This window comes from Peromyscus eremicus, chromosome X (genome assembly GCF_949786415.1).
Source record: "Peromyscus eremicus chromosome X, PerEre_H2_v1, whole genome shotgun sequence".
NCBI lineage: Eukaryota > Metazoa > Chordata > Mammalia > Rodentia > Cricetidae > Peromyscus > Peromyscus eremicus.
The window spans coordinates 91,669,586-91,682,168 of NC_081439.1; the positions used below are offsets into that span (position 1 = coordinate 91,669,586).

At 37.9% G+C, this 12,583-nt stretch overlaps 1 protein-coding gene across 4 annotated transcripts in view; it reads right to left on the minus strand.

The window, feature by feature from the left end:
* Positions 1–3,164: 3,164 nt before the first annotated feature.
* Dcx (doublecortin) overlaps positions 3,165–12,583 on the minus strand; it is a 78,614-nt gene continuing 69,195 nt past the window's right edge. For all 4 annotated transcript variants that reach the window (XM_059251125.1, XM_059251124.1, XM_059251123.1 and 1 more), the window contains exons 6-7: positions 10,203–10,297; positions 3,165–3,300 (exon numbers count right to left, since the gene is read on the minus strand). In XM_059251125.1, the coding sequence (XP_059107108.1) occupies positions 3,244–3,300; positions 10,203–10,297 (152 nt within the window). In that variant the 3' untranslated portion in view covers positions 3,165–3,243. The remainder of the gene's footprint in view (positions 3,301–10,202; positions 10,298–12,583) is intronic.

Sequence of the window (12,583 nt, forward strand, 5' to 3'; positions counted from 1 at the left end):
GGTTGCTGAGTGGATTTCTTGCTGAGATCAACAAAGTAGCATATGGATCCAGGATGCAACATGACCCTGGGAAAGAATTTTCGGGAGCCTCACAGAAGACAATACTGGCTGGTTGGAAAAGACCCTGGAATAAGAGCCAAGAGGTGTAGGTTCTAATCCCAACACTGCCAACAGGCAGCTGTACGACCTTGGGGTGAAATAACTTTACTTCTTTCTCTGTTTCTTGGCCTTAAGAAAATGAAGAATTTGGAGCAGATGATGTGATCTTAAGCTTCCTTCCAGCTAGAAAATGCTATGATTCATTCTAGGCTAATACTAAGTCCGTAAGGACACACAGCAGTCATGCTAATGGCTATCCTTTCCAAAACAGTTATGAGAAAAAAAAGCTTTTCTCTCACTAATCCTAATAACCACTACTTATGAAGTTAGTTGTCAACCCAGCCCCTATATACACATTTCCCTTTTTGCCTCTATTTCTATTTCTGTGGGGAAGAAAAGTCAGGAGGTAGGAACAAGCAACATGGAGTGTGTGTGTGTGTGTGTGTGTGTGTGTGTGTGTGTGTGTGTGTGTGTGATAGAAAGGGAAACATTATGGGAAGCAGTGGCAAATGCTTGCTGACCATGCATACTCAACACAATGGTTCTAAAGTGATAAAACTGGAAATGAATAAGGGGGATATATGAGCCCAGTTCTGGAAAAAAATTTACTTGAATATGAGCCTATTTTAAATGAAGTTATTGGAGACTTGAGTTTTGAACTATACCAAGCCCTGCCACATGAAGTAGCTGTAAAAACAAAATGTGTTCTTACATGTATATGTGCGTGCCTATAAATGAAAAATACTTGTAAAAGGTTTCCTTGTACTTAGTTCAAAGATGGACAGAAAGGGCACTGTTGTCATAGAAGAGTGTCTGTTCCAAGAACATTCTAAAGAAAATATGTCCAACGTATTTTCTAGTGGTGTATATGCCACAAGTAAGAAAATACTTAGAGAACTACCGAGAAGCATGGGCATGAGGAACTTTGAATTTTCTCTGCTAGTAGCTCATTAAGCTGTCTGGATCTTCATGTTCTCATCTTAAATGAAGACAGGGGACTACAAGGGATTTGCTGAAAGACTGACATAGAGTGTGTTGGAGGACCTGGCCCAGAGATTAAAAATAGACCTCCCACCATAATTTCTATCCATCCCCAATAACGAATTTGCCCTAATTAACTCAAATGTTCTGGGAGGCACTAAGAACACACTGAGCTTCTAGAAAGAAATGGGGGCTAAGTCAAATGGGCTTCTTAATCATTTCATGTGGGTATACAAATAAAGGAAGGGCAAGAGCAGAACCTCATCATTTTGGGTTCTTCAACGGCCAGTTTAACCAGAAACCAGAACTCCCATCATCTCACTTCTCCTGAACCAAAGAAAAACAATGTTTCTTGTAATCTTGTAGTTAAGGACATCTGAAAATTATCAAGGGGCTCTCTAGCTACCCCGCCCATCCTATTTTCCCCTGCACATCAGCAATACCACCAAGTCGCCATCAATCCATGTTGAGTTGTCCTGCAGTATTTCCTAATTATGAAACAGCCTACACACACACACACACACACACACACACACACACACACACACACAGGAACCCCACACGCATTCTACTTAGAATGGAGGGACTACTGCGTATCGTTCAGAAGCCAAACATCATGGCTTTGAACGATGCTTCTTTCAAACTAACTGATCAAACAATTACAAAGAAATAAAGGAAATCTTCCTATCTATTAAAATCAAACACAGAGTTGGCATGCATGGCTTTCACCTAAATTTAGTTGTCTTGGCTATTATGGGCTATGATTACAGACAAAAATCAGTGTTATAAACCTCAAAGACTGAGAGTTATTTCAAGTGATTAATCCATAATAAAGAGAAATCCTTTCCAATGTTAAAGACATGTGAAACGTCTCTGTATCTTCAGTATGAAATATTAGGATTATCGATAAAAAAGAGTTACTTAAAATATGCCATAACATTTCATTTAAAATATAATTAGGATGTCTGGTCCACATTGAAATTATTACTGTAAGTGTAACTGTTAAAAAGGTATCAAAAGACTGATTCTATTGAATTGGCCTCTAGTCATTGTGTTTTCTCCTGGAGTTTTCTGTTTGGCAGTGACAGCGTGATTTCTAAACTACAGTATTCTTCTGCATTTTTTTTAGTAAATTTTCTGCTTGTGTTTTTTAGACAAAGGAAAAAAATCACCAGTTTATAAAAAAGGAGCCTGAAGAGTTTTGCTCCTGAAATACAGACTTGAGTTTTTATAAAAAGGATATGGTTTCTTGCTATAAAAAGCGACCAAAAGGTGTCAGACCTGAAAACAAAATCTCACAGTGTTTGTAGGGTTGGTTGTTTACAAGGCATTCAATAGAACAGAGCTAGATGGATACCATACTATTCATGTACTAACTTTGTTGGAAAGCCTCCTGGAGGAACCATATATGTGACATCACTTGCCCAAACTCATCAATTATTTATTGATTCCAAATTTCCCCAATAGAGGAGTTGACCAGGAATCCACTGTGCTTTATAAATCCTACTGAAATTTGGGCAGTTTTCCACCCAATTCTGCCTCATCTCTTTCAGCTAGCCCTATACAATAGCCCTAAGCACATGGTGTCACATTATAAGTAGCTGGTGTTTCTCCTCCTTGACAGACAGGATTAGTGCTAGACAATACACTGGAGGCTCAATTAAGAGCAAAGAGCAAGCGAGGCCAAGGATCTGACTTGCCACCCTCCTGAGATCCTCCAGCATTTTGAAGATACAGAGGCAAGGGACACTTAGGTTTTTCACGTTCAGATCTGCATATGAATGTTTCCCACACACACAAATATTTTAAGTGATATGTATATAAACAGCCTTCCACATAAGAAAGACTACTATCTGAACAAATTGAGTGGGGAAAATACAAAGGCCCCTAAGCATTCAGTAGAAAGGTCATGGACTAGCACATTTGGCAGCTCTGGAAAGTCACTCAAAAGGATGGTTATCAATCTATTTCCTATAATTGGTAATTGTGAATTAGTGGCCCAGAGGAGAAGTCACAAGAAAATAAACCCTATGTACTACAGAGTGTTTTGAAAAACAACAACAACAACAACAACAACAAAAATGTTTAAGCACCAATAGCCTTGTTGGTCACTTGAGCGAAAGTATTCTGCTATAATGATAGGTTTTTATAGCCTATCATCGTTCACATGGAGTCGCCAAGTGAATCGGAGTCATCCAATGACAGCGGCAGGTACAAGTCCTGTAAGAAGAGAAGACACAAAGTTAACTCTCCTGTACTCGGTACCTGGAGATTTGAAGTGGTTTCAGTTGTTTGAAATACCATTTTTCTAGTTTTTACTTTAAAATGATTAATACATCCACAAGGAGCTTTAAAGGTGTAGGAAGAGGTAGCCCTATATTATATCAATATGTTCCTTACTCAACTTCCCCTAAAAGTTAATGTCCTGCAGGTTGGTATATTCTCATTTGATTGTGGGTGTGTGCATGTAAGAATTACAAAGCGGAGGAAGCAAAAGAAGTACAAAAACCCCTTATCAAATTGGACTGAAGCAAAGCAATGGACAATAGAACTGAATCTGCAACTGGATTTAGTTCTCAAGCGCATGCCTACAGTGAAAATTGCTCATGGACAAAAGCATCTTTGAGATGCAGACTCACAGAACGGTGTCATGGGACTCTGAAATTTTGATCCTTCATAAATATTATAACACTTTCAAAATCAACTTTTTCAGAACTCTGGAAATGAATGAAAGGCTTATAACAAAACAAGAAGCATTTATTCAAGAAAAATTACTGAGTTTAAATAAGACTACTAAGATTTTTGATGTCCTGGCTTGCTCTGTTTTCATTTTCCCTCTGCCAAACTCCACAGTATCTTTGAAAACCAGCAACCCCCAACATTCATCAAAACTGCAACCTAAGAGCCACTGAGTAACACAGTTGTGTTGGGAGAATCAGCAATGTCTTATTTCCAAAGAATTGTCATGTTGACCTGAGTAGGAGCCTTCTGGAAACGCCTTCTCACAGAGTTCTCCTTTATTTGATTTGATTCAGGTAGAACACTTGCTACAGTCAGCATTTTCAAGAAGCATTAATCAATACAATTGTTTAAAATTATTTCATAGCCAAGTTTGGTGTCATGATGCATGCCTTTAACCCCAGCACTTGAGAGGCAGAGGTAGGCAGATATTCCTGAGTTTGAGGGCTGACTGATCTTTACAGCAGGTGCTAGGTAGCCAGGGCTACATTGTGACACCCTGTCTCAAAAATAATGGCTTTCCATAAAGTGTGAGTGTGTCCAGGGGTAAAAGCTGGGGTAAATAAAATGTCTAAAAACCCTACGAGGAAAAGCTGTAAAAATTAGCAGTCCATGAAGAACTTTGAAACTCTCTAACATATATTCCTGGGAATCCAAGTGGCCAGCTACAAGTTGGTGTCTGAGTGCACGCTCAGTAAAAATCTGAGATGGTCCTAATCTGTCAGCCCCAGATGACTTTGAAGCCTTGTGCAAGCAGCAATTAAAGGCTAAAGTACGGTCATCAACCACCTGGTAGATTGTTAAAATCATGACCCAACATTCACATAGATCATCAACAACAAAATCTTACTCAAAACATTTCAGAAAATCCTTTCGAATCCAAATTTTTACTATAAGAAATAAATGCAGGCATCCCCAACCAAACATGGACACAGAGTTCACCACTGGCATACTTGTCCTATAATAAACATTAAAGAGAGTCACTCAAGGAGCTATGATAATAATTCAGACCCACTAATAAAAAATCAATAGGGCAACTTTGCAAATACATTCCAGAGACTGTATACACTAAATTTTATAATTCTTTTCTTTTAATGTTGATTGAAAATGTATTTATATTTTATCATATATATATTTGACTTTTACAACATGAGATTATGGGATACATATAAATAATAAAAAATAGTTATTATAGAGAAGCAAATATCTATGGAATCATACAGTTCTTTTCCTGTATAAGAAGGGCAACTAAATAAACTTCCTTCATAGTAGTTTTATTAAATTCAGCCACTTTGTAGATTAGATTTGTATATTTGTTCATATAGCTTGTCTATTATGTTATATCTGATGATATGCACGTCCCATTTTCTCCACCCCTCTAGTCCCTCTGGTAAGCTCTGTTCTGTTCTCCATCTCTAGATATTTGATTTTTTTTCTTTAAAACAATTCCACACCTAAGTGAGATCATGCACTAGTTTTCTTTCTGTGTCTGGTTTATTTCATATGACAACTGTACGATCTGGTAATTACAAAAATGTGTTGATGGACATTTTGTGTATAAAGACATAATTGGTATGTTTGTAAGAGGCCAAAAGAAGGGGAAAGAAATGGTGCTACCCTGTAGCAAAAATTTTAGACAGAATTTAAATAAAGCTGGTATTAATCTAGATTGTATTAAGATAGCAATTAAACAATTGAATGTTGAGCTGACTGTTGAAGCCCAGGGCTTCACTGGGGTAAAAGTATCCAATGGCCCTACAAAAAATCATAGGTTTTATGTATTTCCTGAGAAATATCACTGCCTTTCAGTATCCATCTCATGTCTTGCCTTTTAACACAATTGAAAAAAAACAAAATGCAGTTATTGGACTCATAGTTCATAAAATTTTAGAACTAGGACAGAGAAATATCTTGTAGTCCTTCCCAAGACCCTAAGGACTTACTTATTGGCCTTCTATCTCATGATTATATTCATTATTCAATTAGAGGTATTGAAATTTTCAGTTAATATAGTTGGGGTACCTATTTTAATTCCATCACATTCTGTTTCACATATACTGATGCAATGTTCTTAAGGGGCCAACATGTATTTATAAATACATTTTCAGGAAGCATTGGCCCTTCCTTTCACCATCAGAAATTTTATTTTTCCCTAGTAACAAATTTGCTTTAAGTTTAATAGTTTTCTAATATTTGTATTGCCATCATAGCTTTTAGCTACGGTATACTTTGTATGTTAGAGCTGCATATTTATTCATCCAATTTATCTACTACTTTATATCTTTTGATCTATATCTTCCCATTTCCTTCATAGCTTTTTCCTGTGTTTCTACTCAGAGCATATTTATAACTTTCAGTCTCCATTGCTTCTGTTTTAGACAGCATAAAGATGGGTCATGCCTTCAAAAAAACTATTCTGAAAATCACAGGCTTTTAATTTGAGTCTGTGATTAATCTAAGGGGTAGAATTGTGAAAACTCTACTTGAAATTTCTGTGACTTAGAACGAGTAAAGATTTAGGCCATAAAGAGAATCCATAGGCATAAACTAGGTATGAACTGCTTCCATACCTCTATTAATTCATTTTATATTCTAAGCCTGGGGGTTTTTGTAAGGGAAGAACAATGTTCAGGAAAAGTAATTACCTCAGCATTCTGTTTTTGTTGATTGATATGTAGAAATACAGAAACACACATATTGCTTAACAATACAAATAATTTGCACCTGAAATTCATTTGCTTAGTCCCTTGGAGCCCTACAGAACAAAATGTTTGTAACAAATACAGCTGTGCTGGCAATACTAGTGCATTAGAGAAAACAAAAAGTTGGTCTTTGGTCCAAGGAGCTTATAGTCCAAGAGAAATCAGGAAGGACTTTGGGGAAACCTAGCTTCTAGTTAAGCTTGCTATTGTTCCAACACACCCTGTGCTTTCTCGGTGGGATAGCATTGCTCTTACTGATGTTTTAAAGCTTGTGTGTCGGTTTGCCTCCTTGTCAGGCTTTTCAAAGCTTATCTAGCCTTCAAGACCCCAGTTAGACATCACCTGTGTGAAGTCTTTGCCAGTTCCCACTTTGCTTGGGTCCCCATCAAATGTCCTTCCCACCCTGTTTTGTGTTTTTCCTTATGTTATCCAAAGCCACATACATTCGAGTGAATTGTGCCTGTGATCTCAGGATCAGGCCCCTACTTTGTTCATCAAACTGTCTTTCTGACCACTCCTAGGATGGCAAATAGAAGTAAGTGTATATTTAAATGATGTTAGTTATATGTTCAGGCACTGGGTCAGATATATTTTCATCGCCATTTTGCAGAAAATTCTTCAAGTTTAGTATTGTGGGTGAAATCACTAATCTGAAAATTATTTTAATTAAATCAAAGAGTTTTTCTATGTTTCTGTATTTTTAAACATCTTTTACCAGGTATTAGCTCCAAAAGCAGTCTTCAATAAATATTTGTTAAATCATACTGAGGCTGTCATTAATCTCTTAACTTTTGCTCTCATCTGTAAAATGGGAAGTCTATCTATCTGTCCTTTGTCTTTCACAGGGATAGTTCAAGGATAAGTGGGAACAAGGCTTGTGAAAGGTTAAAGCAGTATAGAAATATAAAATGAAATGTTGTTCTCATTAACTACCTTAAGATGTACTGTGTGTCCATATTGCAGCACTTGAGTATGCGGACTTTGGCTAACCCCATTGCAGCTGCATTAAAGAGGATTCTCCATGAGCTGCCTAAGAGAAGCCAAGCATCTGATTACAGCTTAGAGCCCCAGCACAGCAATCAAAAGTTACCAAGGGGATGCTAAGACTTCAAGATTGTTTCCAATTGCATAGGAGGAAAGAGATTGCCTTGGCCACCTGCTTCCTGTCTCCACCATGACTCACACCTTTCAGGTCCACTTGGACAGAAGTTCACATGAGATCTGCTCTGGCCACTGCCCAGGGAGATTGGTGATTCTAAAGCTCAGGTAGCAAGCAGAGTGAAAGGACAGAGGCAAAGCTCGGACCTAAGATTTGGAAGAACTAAATCAAGGTCACAACCAGCTTTTAGCTTATTCCAAAAAATCAGCTCAATCTCCATTTTTGGCCATGTAAATGTGAGGCCATTGCTTCCTGATAAAATGCACAGAAAGGGATGTACATCTTCATTTCTAGAATGTACTGTACTTAAAGATAAAATCGCAGGAACCTTTCCAGATCAAAAAATACTAAAAGAATACAGCCAGATAAATGTAATATTTGATCCTAGATTAGATCCTGGAGCAGAAAAAGAATGTCACTGAGGCAATTGATAAAATTTGAATACAGACTATAATAGTTTTATGACTTTGTTGATTAAATTTCATGATGTTGAAAATTGTGCCAGGGTTATAAACCATTTTTGTCCTTAGGAAACACATTGGATTTTTCAGTGTAATAGGGCATGCTACTTGCAACTTAATCTCAAATGACTCAGACAAATGGCAAAAAGTAAAGGTTATATGTGTTCTTATACATGAACAGAAATAAAAAGAGAGCACAGGAAACAAGGTAATTGGAGCAAAACAGAAATTACTGATAAATGTGCATAAAAAGAATACAGAGTCTTTATTATTACAATTTATCTTTAAGTTTGATGAGGTAGAAAATATTTTTAAAGTAATATTATATCAGAATCTAAATGTATATTTAATTTGAAGGTTTAACTAGAAAAATATGGTATAATTTATTAACCTGTGCTTGTTTTTCTGTCTTAAGAAAAATTAATCTTAAAAATACAATACACTGAGAACTCTACAGAGAAAATAACAGTACCAGCTCTGACAATGCTGCCATGCATGAGCTTTGTCTAGTTCTTCAGTGACTAAATTTGTTTACAGAACTGTGTGAAAAAATAAACGTCACAAGTGTCTACAAGTCCAACCAGGAGAAACAAATTTGATAATGTCAAAACTCACCTGAAGGCTTTACAAAGAATGGGTCCTCAACCTAAATGAACTGGGTTACTTGACAGTCAAAAGGCTGAGGGGTACAAGTGTGCAGAGAAAATGCAGCCCAAGCTGCATCTGGAACTCTGGGAAAGGTCAATGGAAAGTGTTGGTGGAGAGTACACTTCCCAGAAAGGAAGATAGTTGCAGAAAGGCATAGGGTGAAGGTACACTAAGAAGCAATGTAGTCTAGAAGGATCTTCATGACACTGAAATATTGGAGACAGGTTGTTTCCATCTTGTAATGCATATATTAACAAATTTTGCTACTTAGCAAATAACCAAAAACTGACTGTAAAGTGCTTTTTATCCAGCTTACAATCTCCCAGTAACACAGACTACAGAGACAGTTGAGCATATTCTGAAATCCAGTAGGTCAAGAAGGATTATCCAAAGGTTCTTGTCAGGATCAATACAAGAAATAAAAGGGGTCATTAAAGGGAAGGAATGGGCATTATCAAAAACAGGGCATGCAAAAGGGCATGCAAATTAAACAGGAAACTAAAAGCATGCTGTAAAGAAAGATAATGACAAGACTTATCAGATAGTGGTATGCTATGAAATTTTTTAAAGTTACACTGTGTGTGTGTGTGTGTGTGTGTGTGTGTGTGTGTACTTTCCTGTACCACAGAACACATATAGAGTTCAGAGTTCAAAATGGTGCCCAAGGCCATTGGTAAAATATTTGTTTGCTTTCTGCATACACTGCACATGAATCTTCCTAGTAATGAAGAATGCACACAGTAAAACTAGGCTCCATTTGTTCATTGATATCCTGCAAATCTGAAGAGAGTAACTCACTGCAACCTTTAAAAACTTGTAATGTTTGTTTGTGTCTGAGCATAAGCATGTTCATCACATGTGTGCAAGCTAGAAGAGGGCATAAGATCCCCCAGAACTAGAATTAGTTGTGAACCACGTGGTATGGGTACTGGGAACTGAACCTAGTCGTCTAGAATAGCAGTACATACTCTTAACTACTGGGCCATCTCTCCAGCCCCAACTCAGTGCAACTTTTAACTACTATATTTATACTACATCCATTGGCTGGTGCCTAATGACATAAGGCACCCTCAGCATCCCCTTTGCTAGATGTTGGAATTGGTGGGGCAAGTGCCTGTGGTTTGCTTTCTATCGTTACTTCAGAATAAATATTTGAGATCTTGGCACCCCTTTGGATGAAATGCTAAAATGTAACTGAAAAATGTTAAAAGTGAGGGTTAGAGAAATCAATAAAACTGACTCAAGGCTTGTTCTCTGCTGGAATTCTTGGGACTTCAACTTAATGGAGTCAACAAAGGTGAGTTCTGACTTCAAAATATGCTGTTGAAGTACAGTGGGTGAGCAAATCTCTATGCAGCCTTTTAAGAAACTCTGAGTGCAAAGGGGTTTAGTAAGGTATAAGAGACATAATACCTTGTGCTTCCGCAGACTTCCTGGACTTGTGGGTGTAGAGATAGGAGACTGCTTCGATTTGGGTGTTGACAGCTGACTGCTGGAAGTTCCATTTGCTAACCCAAGGCAAGAGAAAGGGAAAGAATGAAAACCAACAGCATATAAAAGAGCAGCTTCTTTCTCCTCCTAAGACACTACGAGCATTCAAACAAGGTACAAAGTCAAGCAAACTATTTGATAGACTTAAACCAAAGTGAAAAGAAACACACTCTTCAAATGCCCTAGGAACTGCCATCCTCAGTTAATGTGGCCCAGCACAGGGCAAGGCATCAATAACCCCCACCCCGCCCAGTGCTTCTCAGTAACAGGGATCTATTTCCTTTCAAAACTTTTTCATTTTAATCACCAGGTTTGATCCTCACATCTCTGGGAGGCTGTTTGAGAAAGCATTATTTGACTTTAAATTTTGTGGTAAGAAAGATAAGATACAGAGAACGCATGTGCCTTCCATTAAGGGGAAGAAATATGAGCACTTTGGGCTAGGATATATCTACTTTGGAGTCAGTTGAATGAGACTGATGTACGACAGACCCACTACAAGTCTCCACCATTTCTTATTCACCTCCTCTTCCTTTACTACCATGTCCTGGGTGACAACAACAGCAGGAAAGAAACAGAAAGCAGGAAACAACAGAAAGAAGAAACCACAGAAGGAAGGAGACCGTAAGGAAGCAGAATGACATCAATTAGAGGAGCAGCAGAAAGTAAATTGTAAAGAAAAGCTCGAATGGACAAAAATGGAGCAGAAGAGAGAATTCAAAATAGTGGAAGATCTGGAATGGAGACAAAGATAAAAGATTTAAATACTGAGGACAGAGCAAAATGCAGAGAGACACAAATTAATTCTAAGTAATTGTGAACACCATCAATGTACAACCCCAATCTGTCCCCAGTCAAGAACATGAGAGAAATGAGATGGCTGAGTTTTTAACATCTCGGTGTTCCACTGCAATTTCAAGCTGTTTTCTATCCTCCTGCTAATGAGCACTTTTAATATGAAAAAAAGAAAGAAAGGTGTCACATCAAAATGTGATAATTAAATGGTTTTCCATGACATGCTCTGCTTTCTCATGCTGAATTATTCTTTAATCATAGGACCTACATTGCTAGAAAGATATTCTGAAGTATGTTATTAAAACAGGGGGGAGTGTCTCAGAGGTGTATAGTGGAGTAAAACAGAGTTTAAAAAGATAGAATAAAAAGATAGTCTAAGAATATTGGGGTTAGTCCCACAGATATGGCTTAAACTTCTATATCATGGATATCCCCTGAGTATATACCTCCTCTCCACCACTTATGATAACATTTCCCTAGTTTTAACAGCACACTCATCAATGGAAGACGCAGAACACAGAAGCTGCACCATTGTAGAGGTTGCTGAGATTATTCCTGCTCCAATGAGGTGAACAATGACCACTTGGGAACCCACTGACTGTCTTTATTCAGTTATCTTTCATTTACTCCTTGAGAAGCTTTCCTATCTGCCATTCATACCATTAGACAATAGCCATGGAACACCACCTATGAGAGAGGCAAAGATTAGATATTTAGACTTGAGAAATAAATACATTACTTCCTGGGGGGAGGAAAGCAAGGATTAAGTAAAGTACATATGTGGATAAAGGCCTGCCTGCATAGGATATTATTAGAGCCCAAAGGACAGAATTTGAAATAAGAGGCCTTGGAAGTAAACAAGAAGCAACACCTGAGCATTTTGAAAACTGAATCTGGATGAGGTAAATGTCGAGAGGCTGAAGGTAGACTCGTGGCTGTCAGAGCCTAGAGGAGGGGAGAGGTGGAAGGAAGTGGGATGTTTTTGCTAATGGTTGGGAGCTTTGTTTTGGAGTCAGAGTTATTCTGGCATTAAGTCATGATAACTGTGGCAAACTCTATAGCTAACTATAATCCACAGTGGGTTTTAAATTAGTTCATATCAATAAAGCTATGTTTAAGAAAATAAATAGAAACGAGCTAAGCACGGAGGGGAGAAAGCGTACTCCAGGCATTCGAATTGCACCAGAAGACGACAAAGTGTGAAAGAATACAGTGTGTTTCCAACGTGCAAGCAGCTCACAATTGCTCAAGGGAAGGGTCACAGAAGGGATGTGCAAACAAATACAGCTGAAGACTGTGAGCAAGATTTTGGTGGGTCTTTTGTGTGACCCACTAAGACATTTAGGGGGGGATCTAGGGTAGTGGAATACGCCTGTAGTCTCAGCACTTGAGACTCTGAGACAGGAGGATTACAAATTTAAGGCCAATGTGAGCAACTTAGCAGAACCTCAGGATTTTTTCAGCAATTTAAGGTCTGGGGAAGTAACTCAGTAGTCCCAGGCTTTTTT